This window comes from Camponotus vicinus, unplaced genomic scaffold, assembly GCF_025532165.1.
Source record: "Camponotus vicinus isolate PSW18456_S1 unplaced genomic scaffold, iyCamVici1.0 SCAF_4, whole genome shotgun sequence".
Lineage (NCBI taxonomy): Eukaryota > Metazoa > Arthropoda > Insecta > Hymenoptera > Formicidae > Camponotus > Camponotus vicinus.
In genome coordinates this window covers 9,758,589-9,776,420 of record NW_028141976.1, presented here as the reverse complement: position 1 = coordinate 9,776,420, position 17,832 = coordinate 9,758,589, and the positions used below count along the sequence as shown (strand labels likewise).

The 17,832-nt window shown below is 29.0% G+C and overlaps 3 protein-coding genes across 9 annotated transcripts; 1 reads left to right on the top strand and 2 right to left on the bottom strand.

Moving 5' to 3' along the window:
* Nucleotides 1–593: 593 nt before the first annotated feature.
* Nucleotides 594–1,706, bottom strand: LOC145970413 (uncharacterized). Of its 2 annotated transcripts, XM_083097213.1 has the most exons (4): nucleotides 1,592–1,706; nucleotides 1,246–1,485; nucleotides 1,058–1,170; nucleotides 594–963 (listed from the first exon to the last, which is right to left on the bottom strand). In XM_083097213.1, the coding sequence occupies exons 1-4, from the start codon at nucleotides 1,596–1,598 to the stop codon at nucleotides 880–882; spliced, it is 444 nt and encodes a 147-aa protein (XP_082953339.1). In that variant the 5' UTR covers nucleotides 1,599–1,706; the 3' UTR covers nucleotides 594–879. The 2 variants fall into 2 exon arrangements, with proteins under 2 accessions (XP_082953339.1, XP_082953338.1); XM_083097212.1 differs by having other exon boundaries at nucleotides 594–1,170.
* LOC145970384 (origin recognition complex subunit 1-like) lies at nucleotides 1,650–5,890 on the bottom strand. Of its 2 annotated transcripts, XM_083097131.1 has the most exons (7): nucleotides 5,651–5,890; nucleotides 4,864–5,075; nucleotides 4,500–4,776; nucleotides 4,001–4,266; nucleotides 2,227–2,510; nucleotides 2,071–2,154; nucleotides 1,650–1,777 (listed from the first exon to the last, which is right to left on the bottom strand). In XM_083097131.1, exons 1-7 carry the CDS (start codon nucleotides 5,654–5,656, stop codon nucleotides 1,731–1,733), a joined length of 1,176 nt encoding a protein of 391 aa, XP_082953257.1. In that variant the 5' UTR covers nucleotides 5,657–5,890; the 3' UTR covers nucleotides 1,650–1,730. The 2 variants fall into 2 exon arrangements, with proteins under 2 accessions (XP_082953257.1, XP_082953256.1); XM_083097130.1 differs by lacking the exon at nucleotides 1,650–1,777 and having other exon boundaries at nucleotides 1,821–2,154.
* A 2,032-nt stretch (nucleotides 5,891–7,922) lies between these two features.
* On the top strand, nucleotides 7,923–17,809 carry Psi (P-element somatic inhibitor). Of its 5 annotated transcripts, XR_014438413.1 has the most exons (15): nucleotides 7,923–8,347; nucleotides 8,647–8,722; nucleotides 8,864–9,040; nucleotides 9,408–9,537; nucleotides 10,685–10,951; nucleotides 11,061–11,232; nucleotides 11,342–11,548; nucleotides 11,711–11,894; nucleotides 12,096–12,253; nucleotides 12,452–12,560; nucleotides 12,638–12,799; nucleotides 12,898–13,112; nucleotides 13,186–13,472; nucleotides 15,101–16,045; nucleotides 17,554–17,809. XR_014438413.1 is itself a non-coding variant. In XM_083097088.1 (14 exons), exons 1-13 carry the CDS (start codon nucleotides 8,264–8,266, stop codon nucleotides 13,444–13,446), a joined length of 2,202 nt encoding a protein of 733 aa, XP_082953214.1. In that variant the 5' UTR covers nucleotides 7,923–8,263; the 3' UTR covers nucleotides 13,447–13,472; nucleotides 17,554–17,809. The 5 variants fall into 5 exon arrangements, 4 of the variants coding, with proteins under 4 accessions (XP_082953214.1, XP_082953212.1, XP_082953213.1 ...); XM_083097088.1 differs by lacking the exon at nucleotides 15,101–16,045; XM_083097086.1 differs by lacking the exon at nucleotides 17,554–17,809 and having other exon boundaries at nucleotides 15,893–16,082.
* The last annotated feature ends 23 nt before the right edge of the window (nucleotides 17,810–17,832 follow it).

The following is a 17,832-nucleotide window of genomic DNA, read 5'->3' as shown; positions in this document are numbered from 1 at the left end:
AATAAGAAAATTTGATTTTTAAGAGACTGCTAGACATTCTAGAAATCAAATTTTCTTATTGGATGTCGATGTCATACTTCGGATATCGGACGCAGTGTGAATCCTGCATTAAGCGTCGTCTACAATGAGATTTTAAGGAGACTTTAAGGCGTAAGACTTAAGAAATTGACTAATCACAGTCAAGTATTAAGAGAATACTCGACTGTGATTGGTCAATTTCTTAAATCTTACGCCTTAAGTCTCCTTAAAATCTCATTGTAGACGACGCATTAGTCGTAAGATCGTAAGAAAACTGACCAATCACAGTTTATTCTTTTACGGTTACGACTAAAATTTTTGTGTGCAAAGGCCTTTATACTGTGGTGCTGCGCAGAATATGACGAAAATTCATCCAAGAAGACAGCACACGTGGGCAACATCGGACAATCAGATAGGGCTGATTGGGAGCACAAACTGTTGCATAAACGTATAACAATAAACATAAGGAAATTGATTGCTTCATAAGCATATGTATAAAGAAATCGCCCAATTACGCCCATGCAAAAGCCTGTGCTCTCTATATCTTGTACATACATAAAATCAAAAACATCATATATAGTGAATTAATACAATCTAATAATATATAATTGCCTGCTAACATATTGTCTGATTTCACAATTTTTGTGCATGTATCTTACTTGAAAGAAGTTACTCTTTTACAAATTTTAAAAAAAATTATTCCATTTCCATAACTAGAAAGAGTATTATGGTATGAATTGTAATTTATAATCTTTTTTTATATTATTGTGTGTAATTAATACTCTATTGAATTATTGTATCTTTATTGTTTAGTATATGCAGTAATGTAATTATTTGAACGTAGAAGTTTTTTCTTATCTATTAATTTCCAGTTATATTTTTCAAATTTGTCATCAAATGGTAGTGGATCTGTTGTACAGTTATTTCCTTGCATAGGTCCAATGACTAGAATTAAATTGCCTTTGTAGTTTTCTATATAATTACAGAATGCAGTATTGTTATTAAAATAGCAAAATAACATAGCGTATCGTTTTGGTACTTGAAAATTTGTTGACTTCTTCTCAACAAAAATAATATTTTTTAAGAATTTTGGTGGAGAATATTTGCTATTCCACCAGCCACTATCTAATTCTATACCCATAATGTCTAATCCTTAAAAATATAAACAGAAATTAAAAATATTGTTAAAAGAAAATGTATATTAATATATCTATTTCAAAAACTTACCTGAATATTTTTGTAATAACCATTCTAGTAATCCACAACCACAACCAATACTTGCAATTGCAAATAAATTATACTTTCGTACAATATTATTCATCCAATACAAATCATCTATATCAGGCAATACCCATGATAATCTCTTGAGATCATTAGTTGTGTAAAATAAAGCAATGATTTCTTTCCATTTTTGAGCATTATATAATGAAAAGATATTTTTTTCAATATTGTTGCTGCCACTTATTACTGAATTTATAGGAATAGATATGTATATAAATATTATATATATTGTTTATAGATAATAATATAGTTTCCCTCTACTCAGATTTTAAAAAAACAACATATTACTTACATGACATTATAGAAAGCAGGATACAGATACATAAACTATTTATATAAATAGAGAGGATTCAACCATGAACTTGAGTTGTGTAATTTTTCCAATAATAGATTAGCTGTTAGCTGTGTATAGTATAGCTTAATATATATAATCATTTTAAATATCCACACATATACATTTGTTCATCAAATTCTGTTGCTATAATATGTACATATAAAATAGAGATATAAATCAATTTATATCAAAAATCCTTTATATTTTATCCTGCTTTGTTACATTATAATACTACAGAAATATTTAAGCTACAAATATGTTAAGTATAAATTAATACTATTGTAACTCGTGAAAAGATATATTCTATATAATAAAAAGTAATAAGATATTTATATAAATTTATATGCATATTTTTTAGTTGAGATCAATACTTTTTAATGCATAATGTATATCATCTTTTGATACATTTAATAGAATCTTTTGATGTATATTGCTACCTGAATATTCATATATTAACAATCTGTAATCATCTAATCTTGTGCAAATATCATGCGTTTGAGTAATATTGGGTGTTTCATAGCCTGAAAAGAAAAAAATAATTACAAAAATGTAAAATTTTTTATAACATTTTTTTAAATTGTATATATACAAACCATTAAAGGAACATAAAAATTCAAACTGTTTGTAAACATTTATAAAACAAACTTCTTCAACACCAGTTCGTGTAACTTCTGAACATACAGCTTGCAAGAATACTTGCTCAAATTTTGAACAATGTCTTATTGCTTGAACCTTTGGATTTGTTATCATCTCCGACAAAGCTTCGTTTACATCAAGTATAGTTATTGTAGTACCGTTGCGTATTTCTGTAATTTCTGCTGCACGACGACAAATGTCCAAAGCACGGCGAGCATCACCCGATACTGCAGATATTTTACTAATGTACATAAAAAAAATACAAGATATTGTATAAAGATTCTTAAAATGTTCAATTATACTTCATCAATTTTATTCTATTAATAATTTTTTATAAAGAAAAAAATAATTTATAATATATTTAGCATTGATTAAAAAAATTTTTTTATGACAAAATATCTAAAAAAGGCATCTACTTATATTAATTTTATTTGCATATAGATGTTTGTAATAGATACAAAGTATATATATATACATACAACTAAAAAAATAATCACTCTATATGAAAAAATAAATAAAAAAAGAAAATTGTATCATAAGACTTTATTTTCGAGAAATTTGGCTTTAAAAATTAGAGTTAATAAAAAGTTTGAATGACTGTTAATAATATCTTGTGTTAAATATTATTGAATGTATTTCACAAATATTAACACACACACACACACACACACACACACACACACACATATATATATATATATATATAATTCATCTGCATATTTTGATGCACACTTCATCAATAATTTATAATATTATAAATTATTTTAATTATAAATATTTTAAATTATTTTAGTGTATGGAAAGAATATTATATCTTTTTATATATTAATTATTGTCAAAGTAAATTTATAGGTATTATTTATAGGTACATATATTACAAAATTATTAGATATTAAATTGAAAAAAAAAAATTTATTTTTAAATTTTAAAGGCGAATTTGTGTTTAAAAAACAAAGCCTATTAAAAAATTTTATTGTACTTCTTTAACTAATTTTTTCATATAAAATCATTATGTTCCTAATCATTAATTGTAAGGGAAGAGGATACCCTACATATATTACTAAAAAAATTAGTATAATTTGTCAAATATAATAGTAATAATTGTGATTAAAAACATATTAAAAACATTTTATATAACAATATTATACAACGCATTAAAAAATATGTGCACATGTACAAATGCAAACACATATATACAAGCTGAATTGTAAAAATATTTCGAAAATTTTGTGAGCATATTCCCCTAGATAAAAAATAAGAATAATTATTCTCCTGAACATTAGACAAAAATTGCTTTGTTTTTGTAATAATGGGCAAAAATTAATTTTAAATATTTCATAAGTATTAAATTAGATTCTTTTATTTTATAATATTGTGTTTGCTTTGTATATTAAATCTATAACAGTATTTATTGTAAAAATTCATTCAGGCAATCCTATCAATACAATGTAGAATGTTTTTTTTTTAAACTGAGTGATTTTAGCATATGTTTGAGACATATTTAATACATGTCTTACCTTTAAATAAAGTAAATTAAACTTGAAATAAAGCCAAATGATACTAATTTTTGTCCATTTCAAGAAAGCAGTTTTCGCTTGTTCATAGGAACAACTGTTCTTACCTTTATCCAGGAATATGCTCCAAGTTTTAAAACAAACTCATAATTCATCTTGTATATATGTATTTAACTAAAATATTTAAATAAATAAAAAAATTAAAGATAATGCTTACCGAGCAATTAATTGTAAAGCTTCATTTTTGAAAATATTTATATCTTTAAGTCTAGTCAATACTATCTCTTGCAATTGCTTATGATTGTATGGTTGAAAAGTTACTCGGGTAAGACCTAATCGTGATGTGACTCTACCCATTAAAACTCTCTCTGGAAGATCCATAGTATTTGCAATAGTAATAACTATTAATCGAGCAGAGATTTTAGTAGGCCAATCTAATAAATTATATATCACATCTTGTCGTTTTGTACATAATAAATCAAGCTATAAAATTCAAGAAAAACGATAAAATTAATATAATAGAATAAATAATAAAAACAATAATATATATTAAAATTTGTCAATGCGTCTAAAAATATAATTAAAAAGAAAAAAAATATAAATATAATAAGAAAAGAAAAAAATTATATACACAATAAGATATATACATAAATAAAAACTATATAGACTTAATAAGACTATAGACTTAATAAGAAATAAAGAAAAAAAATATATACCTCATCTACAAGCAACAATGTCATTGGTCTCTTAGCATTACTATTGAATTTCTTTTCTAATACATTATATGCTTGTTCCCATGTTAAAACTTTTCCAGATAATTGCTTTAGAATTTGAACATAGACTTGTCTGGGATCAGATAATTTCATACCATTAATTTCAATAAATTCAAAATAGCTTAATTTACCCTTTTCTACTGATCTTTTTAAACATTTTATAATTTCATTTACAGTAGCAGTTTTACCTGTACCTGGGACACCGCTTATGTAAATACATCTGCAATTAATATTTGTACATAATGTTGTAGTCTAAATAAACAAAAGCAAACATTGAACACGATATTTATTAAAATAATAAACTTACCCTCCACTATTATCCATTAATTTGCTTTCTAAAAATGTATAAATATCATTGAATTGTTCTTCTCTGCAAGGTAGTGATTTAGGTACTGTACTGATATGTAATCTTGTTCTGGCTTCTTGTAATGGTGTAACTGGTTTAGCTACGGCTTTAGTCCTTCTTTTCACAGATGGTGTTAAAGCACTATGCTTTAATGATACATGATGTGATTTTATCTAAGTATATAAGATATTTTTTAAATCTTTCTATTTTATTGGTTCAGAAATATTATTTACATCTTTGTCTCTTTGTTTAGGTTTTACTAGTAAATTTTTGGTAGCATTGTGTATAGTCTCTATCTTATTAACTTTCATCTTATTTTAATTTTTCTGTATCATTGATTCATATTTATCAGATATAATCATATTTATCAGATATAATTATTTAAAAAAATCTTAAATTAAAAAATTATAAATCATTAAAAAAATGATAAAATATTAAAAAATGATTAAAATAAAGCTTAAATGATGACATAATATAAAAGAAAAAAATTAATCAGAGCCTGAACACAAACAATATATGTAATATGAAAAAAATTTACTATTTGACATACATAAACACACATTTGATATACATTCTCTAACATTATAATGATATCAAATGATTTGATTCATTTCGGATTCTTTTTAACAGAGAAAAAAAATATAATAATTTAATCAATAAAGAATCATATAATTTGTTCAATAATGAATGTTACATGTTCACAAATGAAACATACATGCTACATGTCTAGGATATATGCAATACTAACCTCCATATTTATTAATCTTTGGCAATTTCAGCACTAAAAATTTTTGAAGGATGCAATGTGTAATAGAGCTTGCTTTTTTTCTGTTCCTTTTTTGTCTGAGTAATCGTTTTAATAATATTCGTTAACATGTATTTCAATTAAATTTTGAATTAAATTGAGCGATCCATAAATGACATAAGAAAATAGATAGCAAGTCAAGGTGCCAATTCATAGGTGCGTTCCGTTTCATGCATGAAACGCATGATTGGTCTAGTTTTCACCGAAGCGTTAATTCGCATCTAGTGCGGCGTAGAATCAAATTTAAGGGTGCGGTCCCATGGAGCGTATTGGGCGTATCGCGGATTGCGCGTATTGAAAATCTGACCAATCGAAACGAAACTTTCACGTATCAAAAACAGCGGAACGTCTGCGATTGGTTAGATTTTCAATACGCGCAATCCGCGATACGCGCAATCCGCGATACGCGCAATCCGCGATACGCGCGATATGCTCCATGGGACTGCACCCTCATTTCACCTCCGGGAACTTAGCCGGGCAACTTCGACTTTAAAAATTTTTTTTTTTTTTAATCGTTTGTTGGTCGTTTGTCGGTGATTATTGGCCTAATTACAGCGTTTGTTGGTTTATATTTTTTTGTAAAACAAAGAAACAAAAATCAGCGTGAAGTTAGCCGGCGAAATCTCATTTTCGTTTAAAAAGCAGTTCAATCGATGCGGAATCGTTTGGAGATGATTGTTGGCCTAATTATAACGTTTGTTGGTTCATTATTTGCTTAAAAAACGAAAAATAAACTTTTACATTAAGGCCGAATCTACAATAGGAATAAGCCTTAAGGAATTGATCAATCACAGTTGAATGTGTAATAGTAATCGAATATGATTGGTTAATTTCTTACGACAAGCATGGAGCTGACACACACACACACACACACACACACACACACACACACGGGAGGGTGTAAGGGGGGCCATCGGCCCCCCTCCCGCACCCACCCCGTCCCCCTCGCTTCGCGTGAAAAGTTGCAAAATGGAACCTCGCTTCGCGTGGAAAGTTGCACCCTACCGTAGGCACCCCTACCGGCGGGGTGGGTGCAGGAGGGTGCAACTTTCCACGCGAAGCGAGGTTTCACTTTGCAACTTTCCACGCGAAGCGAGGTTCCACTTTGCAACTTTTCACGCGAAGCGAGGGTGACGGGGTGGGTGCGGGAGGGGGGACCGAAGGCCCCTCTTGCACCCCCCCCGTGTGTGTGTGTGTGTGTGTGTCAGCTCCATGCTTGTCGTAAGAAATTAACCAATCATATTCGATTACTATTTCACATTCAACTGTGATTGATTAATTCCTTAAGGCTTATTCCTATTGTAGATTCGGCCTTAATGTAAAAGTTTATTTTTCGTTTTTTAAGCAAATAATGAACCAACAAACGTTATAATTAGGCCAACAATCATCTCCAAACGATTCCGCATCGATTGAACCGCTTTTTAAACGAAAATGAGATTTCGCCGGCTAACTTCACGCTGATTTTTATTTTTTTGTTTAAAAAAAAAATATAAACCAACAAACGTTGAAATTAGGCCAACAATCACCGACAAACGACCAACAAACGATTAAAAAAAAAAAAACTTAAAAAAGTCGAAGTTGCCCGGCTAAGTTCCCGGAGGTGAAAACCACATTCCATGTCAGCTTATTTGACGCATGCGCTAGTTTTGTACATAAAAATTGGGTACATTTACTTATATACTAGCCCTATATTCGTGTCCCGAAAAAGTATGTACTAAAAGTAGTGTACTGCGCATGCGTCGAATAAGCTTATGAAGAATGTTAAGTATGGACTGGCAATTGCCTATAGTTTCTGTAGAGAAGCAGTGTCCGGAGGAGGTTAGAGAGAGAAACATACTTTTTAGTACTTCTCTTTCTACAAGTGTCCGGAAGTATGCATGGACACTTGTAGAAAGAGAAGTACCAAAAAGATGTTTCTCTCTCTAACCTCCTCCGGACACAGTCTGGGTGCTTTCCATTTAGCGACACAAGTCGACACAAGCATTATTCTATCTTTTTTCAGTGAATAACACAAACAAAGATAGAATGACACTTGTGTCGATTTGTGTCGCTAAATGGAAAGCACCCTCTGATACGTATTGCCTGCCAGTCCATATCTGTAAGGTCTATGGTGAAACGGAAGGCACCGCTGGTATTCTTTATTCAATGCGGTGAACGCACGGCAAGGGGAGGGGGAGCGGCAGGGCAAAAGGCAGAAGTGAGTTTCGCACTAAACAACCGCGCTTTCAATGACTGACGCTTGCGCCGTACTGTTCCATTCCCGTGAAAGTACGGTTCTTTCACTTCTCGGAAACCTCCCGTAAATCTTTCCTCTCCTAACGAGCATCGTCGTGTACGTCGAAATAGTACCGTTTTCGCGTTTGCGAATTTTCTGTGTCTCGTTAACAGGCTAGCACTTGTACGACGAGGTGAGTCGTACACAGTTCACGGACACCGGTGACGATTTTGGATAAGCAAGACCACGCATACGTACGTGCGCGCACACCCACACGCACGCACGCACGTATACACACGGTGTAATTAATCCATTATCGTTCTACAACTTCATGTACCAGCATGAGTGACTATTCAGCGGTCGCTCCGCCTCAAAACTTCAGTCAAAGCACCGCTTTTGCGGCGGCACTTCAACGCGCCAAACAGGTAATTACAATTTTTCATGACTGACACGTCGATGATAATCATTCACCAGGCTCTCAGATGCGTTATGATAATAAGCGTTTGCGCGCCAAGACCGCATCTGTCAGATCCTTCCAGTTTGGAAAAGCGTCGTGTCATTTGTTACGCGCGATTTTAAATATTTTATTATATTACCTTTGCCTAAATATACTATTACACTTAGTGGTATAAATTATAGAGAAAACTTTATATATATGTGTATTATTTATTATTTAGGAAAAAATCATTCTTTAAAATTTATGATGTTGAATTAATCTTCCCAGATTGCTGCAAAGATAAATCCAGCAGGTGCAAATAATCAGGATTCCAAGTTAAAACGTCCTTTAGAAGATAGTTCAGGTAATATATATATTTATTGTATATATGTATCCTATTCTCTATTTTCTGAATTTTATTATATTAGTAAAGTATAATTAACGATTCATTTATACCATATTATATTTTGGAGTTTTTAATATGCGTTATATTTTGTATGTTTAGAGCCAGAAGCAAAGAAAATGGCATCATTAGTATCAGACTCTTTAATAGGCATTCGTGGAGGTCCTACAGGCAGTTCTATCAGTGATTCAAGTAGTCAAGGATCTAGACCAGTTTCTTCCAGTGTAGGTGGTATATGTAATGAAGATATCAGAGTTCCAGACAAAATGGTTGGTTTAAGTAAGTAAAACGATAGTATAGATTTTATTATTGCTCTATACTTTTTATATGAATATATGTTGTAATATTTTGCAATATGTTGTATATATAAAATATATTGTAACAATTTTAAAATTTTGTTATATTATAATTCTTATTTTATTATTTATTATATGATAGTGCTACTGTTTAAATATGTGATAATTTAAGCATTATTATCTTAATATTTATTTATATAACCATTTATTATATATTGTTTCTTAGAAATGTTATTGATATAATTTTTTTATATTAAAAGTATTTTTCATATTTGAAATGCAATAGTAGGAGCATATTATATATATTATAAATATATAATTGTTTTTAAGTGATAGTAATATATTTGCAGTAATTGGCAGAGGTGGAGAACAAATAACAAGATTGCAAAGCGAAACAGGATGTAAAATACAAATGGCACCAGAAAGCGGCGGACTGCCTGAACGTGTTTGTACGCTAACTGGTTCGAGAGAAGCTGTCAAGTAACTTGTTTTTCCCTTCTTATTTCGTTAATTTTAACTATTTTGTGCAATGCAATATACCACTTTATATATATATATATATATATATATATATATATATATATATATATATATGTATGTGTGTGTATGTGTGTATATGATGAATGATTAGAATTTATTATCATCTCTTAATCTTGAATGTATTTATTTTACTATTGAAGTGAAATATGGTTCTTGATTCCTCATTTATAGATTGGGTCTTGTGAAAAATACTTACCTGCCAAAATTGTATATAAATCAGCCAAGCAAATCTGCTATCCTCCTTAAATTTTTATACAGGGATATTTTATTTTAATTTATTTAAATATGAATCTTTTTACCACATTCCCATCTTTTTATTCCTTGAATCGCTACTGAATCATTTTGTATCAAAACTGTGATGTGTATTGACCATAATACATAAATATTGCACATTGCTTTATGACTCTAGTTATTAGAACATGTGATTGGGACATGGTTAATTCTTATAATAGTTTGTATTTTATATACTACAATTTTATCTTAACATGTGTGTGCGTTTTACAAATATAGGACATATGCTTTTGCATATTGAAATTATGAAGTGTTTTACAGAATCTTTATTTAGCTCCTGGATGGCAATAGAGCGGATTCAAACTTTCTGTACGCTTCAGAATTTCTGATCATTGAAAATTGATCAATGAGTTGATCTTTTGATTTAATAATTTTGTATTTACTAATAGTTTTTTGCTTTTAATAGGGTATGGAGAAAAAGAGAAAGAGAGAGAGAGAAAGAGAGGGAGAAAAAGAGAAGGAAGGAAGGAGGATAGGATATGCATGGAGAGGTGTTAACATCAAGAGAAAATTTTATTTATATTTCTGATATTGTTTATAATTAGATCTCTATAGCATTTTAATACAAAACCTTTGAAGCCTCAAAATCTTTTGTTGCATTATCTGAAAAAAATTATTGGTTACTAAAAAAAATGTTACAAACGTATGATATACAACATTTTGGCCCACAATAGATATTATTGCATATTTATGTGTTGCAAACAAATTTTATTGTTGTATAATGATTAAATCTCTTGACATGTAAAGCATCTTTGATTGAAAAAAATATTGCACACTTGCATTCTGTGTGTTTCAGCCGAGCAAAGGAGCTTGTATTGTCGATAGTAAATCAAAGAAGCAGAAGTGAGGGAATTGGTGATATAAATATGAGCAGTGCCAGTGCTGGTGGTAGTAGTGGAGGAATGATCCATCCAGGATTTGTTGAAATAATGATTCCAGGTCCTAAAGTTGGTCTGATTATTGGCAAAGGAGGAGAAACCATAAAGCAACTTCAAGAGAAATCTGGGGCTAAAATGGTTGTTATTCAAGAAGGGCCGTCTCAGGAACAAGAAAAACCATTAAGGTAAAACACAAAGATCTTTTTTCTGACTAGAAATAATTGCCCCTTCTAATTTTATCTATCAAAACAATATTGCATAATTATTTAAAGTCGATATCCCTTTCTTGTATAGAATAACAGGAGACCCTCAAAAGGTTGAATATGCAAAACAATTAGTTTATGAGTTAATAGCTGAAAAAGAAATGCAAATGTTTCATAGAGGAGGAAGAGGTACTGAAAGAACAGGAAATTATTCTAATGATAGCAGTTTTAATCATGGTCCTGCAAATAGTGATGGAGTAGAGGTTAATAATCTCATTAAAATTAATAAAATTTTGTTAAATTAGGATTTAATTATAGATAGAGAATTTTGTATATCTAAAATTTTATAAAATATTATCATTTTTAATATAGGTACTTGTTCCAAGAGCAGCAGTTGGTGTTGTTATTGGTAAAGGTGGAGATATGATAAAAAAGATTCAAGCAGAAAGCGGAGCTAAAGTTCAATTTCAACAAGGAAGAGAAGATGGTCCCGGTGATAGAAAATGTTTATTATCAGGAAAACATCAAGCTGTTGAACAAGCTCGTCAACGAATTCAAGAGCTAATTGACAGCGTCATGGTATATATATCGTATTAAAATCAAATAATTTCATATATGAATTTAGAATCCATATATTTTTATTAACAACACATAATAATAATATAATTCCTCTTAATTATTATTATTATTGATGCATTCATTTTTAAAAATATTAATCTTGAAGTGGTTTTGTATTTTTAGAGAAGAGATGATGGTAGAAATAATGTAGGAGGCAGAAGTGGTGTGAGAGGTAATGGATTTGGTAACAATCGCAATCCAAATGAATATGGAACTTGGGATAGGCGACAAGGTGGTCCTATACAAGATAAAGTTGAAACAACATTCACCGTTCCATCTTCTAAATGTGGAATTATAATTGGCAAAGGTTGTATTTTTTATTCATTGTTTTATTTGTTTTAATTAATTGTGCAATGTATACATTGTTAAAGTTTTTAATTTTTTGAATAATTTTACTCTTAATGCTTAATACACTTAATAAGTTTAATTAATGTTTTATTTTCTCGATTTTTAACATATTATCTTGCATTAAAATTTATTTTGTCTTTATCATTTATTTTAATTTTAGGCGGTGAGACTATCAAACAAATCAACCAACAGACAGGAGCGCATTGCGAGTTAGATAGAAGGAATCAAAGTAATGAAAATGAAAAAATTTTCATTATTCGGGGTAATCCCGAACAAGTTGAACATGCAAAGAGAATATTTAGTGAAAAATTGGGCATGGTATGCTTAATATAATTATCTCTATGTATAAGTATTTTTATATAAGTAATATATATATATATATATATATATATATATATATATATATATATTACTTTAAAGTAATATATATAAAGTATTATAGGAAAAGTAATATATATATATATATATATATATATATATATATATATATATATCTTTTCCATTTATTATTTAAAGGGTCCAGCAAGTTCTTCATATGCTGGAGCACAAGGAGCAGTTGGATATAATCCAAATTGGAATACAGGGTATCAAGCATGGCCAAGCCAGCCACAGTCCAATGATGGAAGTATGGTCTTATGTATTCCTTGTAACATGTAAGGCGGTAACTTTCGTATTTGTTATACAGCAAATTTGCTTTTGTAGGTAATACTAATCAAGCTCCTGTACAAGTTAATCCGCAGACCGGTCAACCAGACTACAGTGCTCAATGGGCTGAGTATTATCGGTCATTAGGTATGCATAGGGAAGCAGACATGATTGAACAACAAGCAAAACAAGGAAAACAAGATCATAATCAACAAGGAGGTACAAGAATCTTTATAATAATGTTTGTTGGAAGGATACACAAAAAATTTTACGATTAATCTTTGTAGAACTATTAGATTGGATAAATTATATTTTAGGCAATTCGCAAAATCAATCTAATCCAGCAACAACGGGTTCTACTGGACCAAGTCAGCCACAACAACAACAACAACAAACTCAGCAGCAACAGCAAGCGGGCGCTGCACAAAATGGAGGTCAGGCCGATTATAGCGTCCAGTGGGCGGAATATTACAGAAGCATCGGTAAAATTAAAGAAGCCGAAGCGATAGAAGCTCAAATGAAGGCGGGCAAGGTATTTTTTTTGAAATACTACACATGTTCTTTGTTGTTTGTTACTTACTTTAACGTTATGCGATATTATGTAGCTCGGAATGCAAGGAAACCAAATGACTCCACAACAAATGCAGACTCTGCAAGGACAATCGGCTGGCCCACCAGGTACTACGCCCAACGCATTTCCTCAAACTTATGGAAGTTATCCAACAATGAACGCTGGTTCCGCACCAGGTGGTTATTATGCAGCAAATGCTGGATCTAATTCTCAATCACAAACGGGACAACAAAATCCTTCTTTCCCAACAGGGTATCAGAATTATCCTTACTCACAATCCACTTCTGAGAATTAAACTTCCATTTGAGAGAAAGATAAGCTGTAAGTAATTTTCATATTTAATACATATATTTAATATATAGGCATACAGAAAATTGTATGAAGCAATATTTTAATGACATATTAGATCAAAATGACTAGTAAGTTTATATATTTTATTTTAGCAATAATGAAAACTTTACATGTGTGAAAACTTTAATTCCAATGAATAACAATTCAATAATGTGTTTAATAATGCTATTCAAAATTATTGATTGTAAAAATTTATACGAAAGTTTATACAATTTTTTTGAATGCTATCATTATATCAAAAAGCCAATATGAAGTTGGTTGCTTTTGCACATATATTAATATAACAAGATTAATATAACAAGCAGTATATATATATATATATATATATATATATATATATATATATATATATATATATATATACAGGGTGTTTCATTTTAATCCGACCAGTCGAATATCTCGAAAATCAAGCCCGGGAGAGAAAAATATTTCAGACAAAAGTTGTTTGGTTTCGAGGGGGCCATAAGATGGTGACAATGATTTGACCTTGAACAGTCATTTGAAGGTCACATAAAGGTCTCCTTAAATTTCTTAAATGGAATACCCTATATATTTTTGCACATTCTTGTAGCTGACATCGGGAGCTTTCCAAAACACTATAATTAAGTACCTTTTCGTTAAGTACTTTTTGAGTTATGAGGCTTGAAATAATTTCTTAATTCTACATAAACCGTAAAATATCTAGTAAAATATTCATTTTTCGATTATCTTACCTTAATACTTTTACGTACAAAATAATGAGAGGAATCAATTGGTGTAAAGAAAACACATAGTTGTTTTGAAGAAAAAATATGTAATTTGCAATTAACAATTCCATATTTTTTCTTAAAAACAACTATGTGTTTTTTTTACACCAATTGATTCCTCTCATTATTTTGTACATAAAAGTATTAAGGTAAGATAATCGAAAAGTGAATATTTTACAAGATATTTTACGGTTTATGTAAAATTAAGAAATTATTTCAACCCTCATAACTCAAAAAGTACTTAACGAAAAGGTACTTAATGATAGTGTTTTGGAAAGCTCTCGAGATAAGCTACAAGAGTGTGCAAAAATATATAGGGTGTTCCATTTAAAAAAATTGAAGTGACCTTCACGTGACCTTCAAATGACTCTTCAAGGTCAAACCAATGATACCATCTTATGGCCCCCTCGAAACCAAACAACTTTTGTCTGAAATATTTTTCTCTCCCGGGCTTGGTTTTCGAGATATTCGACTGGTCGGATTAAAATGAAACACCCTGTATATATATATGTACTATATATTTAAAATTTTTAATTATTGAACAATTGATCTTATTTGTCTTGATAATTTATACAATACTAAACAATATTATACAATATTATCTTTATATTGGCTTGATATTTCGATATGCTATAAATCAATGGTGTAAGAATAAGGATATGTTATCCATTGATATTCATTGAATCTCTTTCAGGGAATTTGAATTTTTAAAAATATAAAATCTCTATGATAATTTCGTGATTTTCTTTCATGTAATGATTTAAATAATGATACATTCTACACCTTTGAAATAAAATCTGTTTCTTATACACACTGATCATCTCTTTTACCATAATTATTTGTTTATTTCAGATAGTTTTCAGATAGCTTTCCATCGGGATACGGTTAATACCTGCTATATCTCCATATAACTTTTATCATAAATAGTTGACTTCATAATCTTCATATATCTTTGAGAATGTCATTGAAAATCGATTATATTCTGTTTATACTATAATATGTTTCATGTGTTTTTTATATACATATACATATATAATAGGATATCCATCGTTCTAAGTTTAAGTAACAAAAAGTATCAAACAACATGTTTGATTGAAAAGAATTAATATTATAATATAGTATCAATAATGATATCTGTGTTCTACTTATACTTATTGTATGTATTTTTGTTCCATAACATGTATTATTGTAATATAAGTTGAAGCTGGCAGGTGTGAAGCAGCGGATCAGAAAGTGGAACGAGGGATCGACATCTATACCCATTTTATTGCATCCTCTCTCTTTCTCTCTCTTATTAAACTTGTTAAATTATATCCTTATAAATGCGTTATGAACAATACTGGAATATTTTGTAGCACTATATAATTCATTATTTATGTCTTGACAAGATATTTATTTACTTGAAATATTCGTGTTCCATTATAACTACAAATATTTATTATACTAAATACTGTAATCGATACAGTTACTATATATGTTATATGTTTTTTCAATACCTATGAACATTATTTTACCCACATTATGTATACAGAAAGATACATGACATGACAATTTATATGCATATGTCTTATTGCACTGATGTTAAATACAATTTTACTTTGCTTTTTTTTGCTTTCTCTCGTGAAATGCCAATACTATTTTTAGATATTTGGAGCGGCCAATTAGAGAAGTTTACCCGTCCTACAATAAGCCATGTGAAGATCTACAGTTTAAAATGTTTCATTCAGCACTAATCTACATGTACACACTTGAAGGAATCAGGACCTGCAAATTGGAGATTAATTGGATGGGATATATGTAATACATAATGTAGAATATATATAATTTACCAATATCGTATCCTAAATCTTGCTTAACCAGTATTACGTATATCAGTTTTACATGACATACTGTAATGAAATATATTGAATTTTTATTTGTCTGAATAATTAAGTTTTGGAAGACTAACTAGTCATTTGTAAAATATCAAATTTTTGTATGTCTTTATTACTATACCAAATTCTCTCTTTTAAAATAATTTAGAATGAATACAGGATATGTCAAAGGTGGAATACACAGGATGTATCAAAAAAAGAAGTGCTGTTTTTCATTTTGATTACAAATTTTTTGTGGTAAATTTAAATTTAACTTGCAAAAATTATAAAAACTGTATAAAATAATATACATATTATCTCTTTGCATAAGTTTTATTTTTAATATCTTGCATCAAGTAAGATTGTGGTGAAGTAAAATTTAGTTGATGTTAATTAGAGAAAAAGCTGTTGTCTGCATCTCATTCACTAAAACTCGATTAATATACTTCTTGATTTTATAGTATCTTTCATTTACAGTAAATAAATGAAACTTCTGAAACAATTTATGCGTAAAAATTTCCAAAAAAACTTGTGCAAAATATTTAATATTTAGAGTCTCTAAATATATTATATCCATAGATAGTAACATATTCATAGATTTTTGTATACATATTTAGTTTCCCTTGATAAAAAAAAAAGAAATTGACTAAAATGTAACAATTAGTTATATTTTTTTAATAATGTATTTTTACTTTATTTTTATGCAATTAAAGGGCAAAATAATGAATAATTATACAAGATGCCATTTAATATTTATTTGAAGTTACAAGTTGAAAGAACTTATGACATGAAAAATTCTGAAAGATATTTAAAGAATTTAGTATTTTAATAGGGATTTCAATAAAAGTAAAATAGAAATTATTTAATATAAATTTTTGTTTGGCTTTGTTACTTATATTTTATGTAACACGGAAAATATGTGTATTTCAAATATGTAATAATATTTTTCTTTATTATTATTTATATATTCTTAATGCAATTGCATTAATATTTGTTAATAAAACAATTTATGGTTTCATTTAAAATTCTTCTGTGGCATTATTTCGAATATATTTATCTCATTATCCAATTAAAAGACATTTGTAATAAATTTTTGTCACATTACTTGAGAAATATTTGAAATAAGATGTTAAACACAAAATGGACTTGCATATGTGCTGCTTTTTATAGTGAAAGACAAAGAAAATTTATTCTGTCTCTATTATTTGAGTTAATGAAAATAGCAATAATGTTACTGTGATTATGTTATTGCTATTTTTATTATCTTGAATTATATTGAAAGAATAAAATTTATGCTTGAATTTTATTTCTTTTGTTTTACTATAATAGCACAATATTTTTCTTTCTTCTTTTTGAGTGCGCGAAGATATACTCAATCTTATTAGTTAAAATACTTTCTCTAATTTTATACTTTTTATGCATGTAATTAATTGACATTGGCAAATGTTTCAGGGAACACAGGTGCAACAGAAAGTTTTCCAGTTTCTCTGATCAAGAGAAGCAAATACAATATGAAAAATTTTTGCATATAAATAAATTCTTTAAGGTATTATATATAGGCAAAGTGTATTATATAGATGTAGGGCACATTTAATGCAAAGTTTGTAATACATAAATATTCAAATTTTATAATAAAAAATAACAACAAAAATATAAATAGAATATAATAACATTCGTTGTTTAAATATGAAATATAATTTAAAAAATATTTTGTTTTATATTCTTATTGTA

Coding starts and splice junctions, on each gene's coding strand:
- LOC145970384 (XM_083097130.1), bottom strand. Junction 4,777..4,863: donor TTAATGGATAATAGTGGAGG/GTAAGTTTATTA, acceptor TATTAATTGCAG/ATGTATTTACATAAGCGGTG. Junction 2,511..4,000: donor GCTTTACAATTAATTGCTCG/GTAAGCATTATC, acceptor TATGTACATTAG/TAAAATATCTGCAGTATCGG.
- Psi (XM_083097088.1), top strand. CDS start 8,264: ATGAGTGACTATTCAGCGGTCGCTCCGCCTCAAAACTTCAGTCAAAGC. Junction 11,549..11,710: donor AGCTAATTGACAGCGTCATG/GTATATATATCG, acceptor TTGTATTTTTAG/AGAAGAGATGATGGTAGAAA. Junction 11,895..12,095: donor TGGAATTATAATTGGCAAAG/GTTGTATTTTTT, acceptor TTTTAATTTTAG/GCGGTGAGACTATCAAACAA.
- LOC145970413 (XM_083097212.1), bottom strand. Junction 1,171..1,245: donor GTTATTACAAAAATATTCAG/GTAAGTTTTTGA, acceptor TATATTTTTAAG/GATTAGACATTATGGGTATA.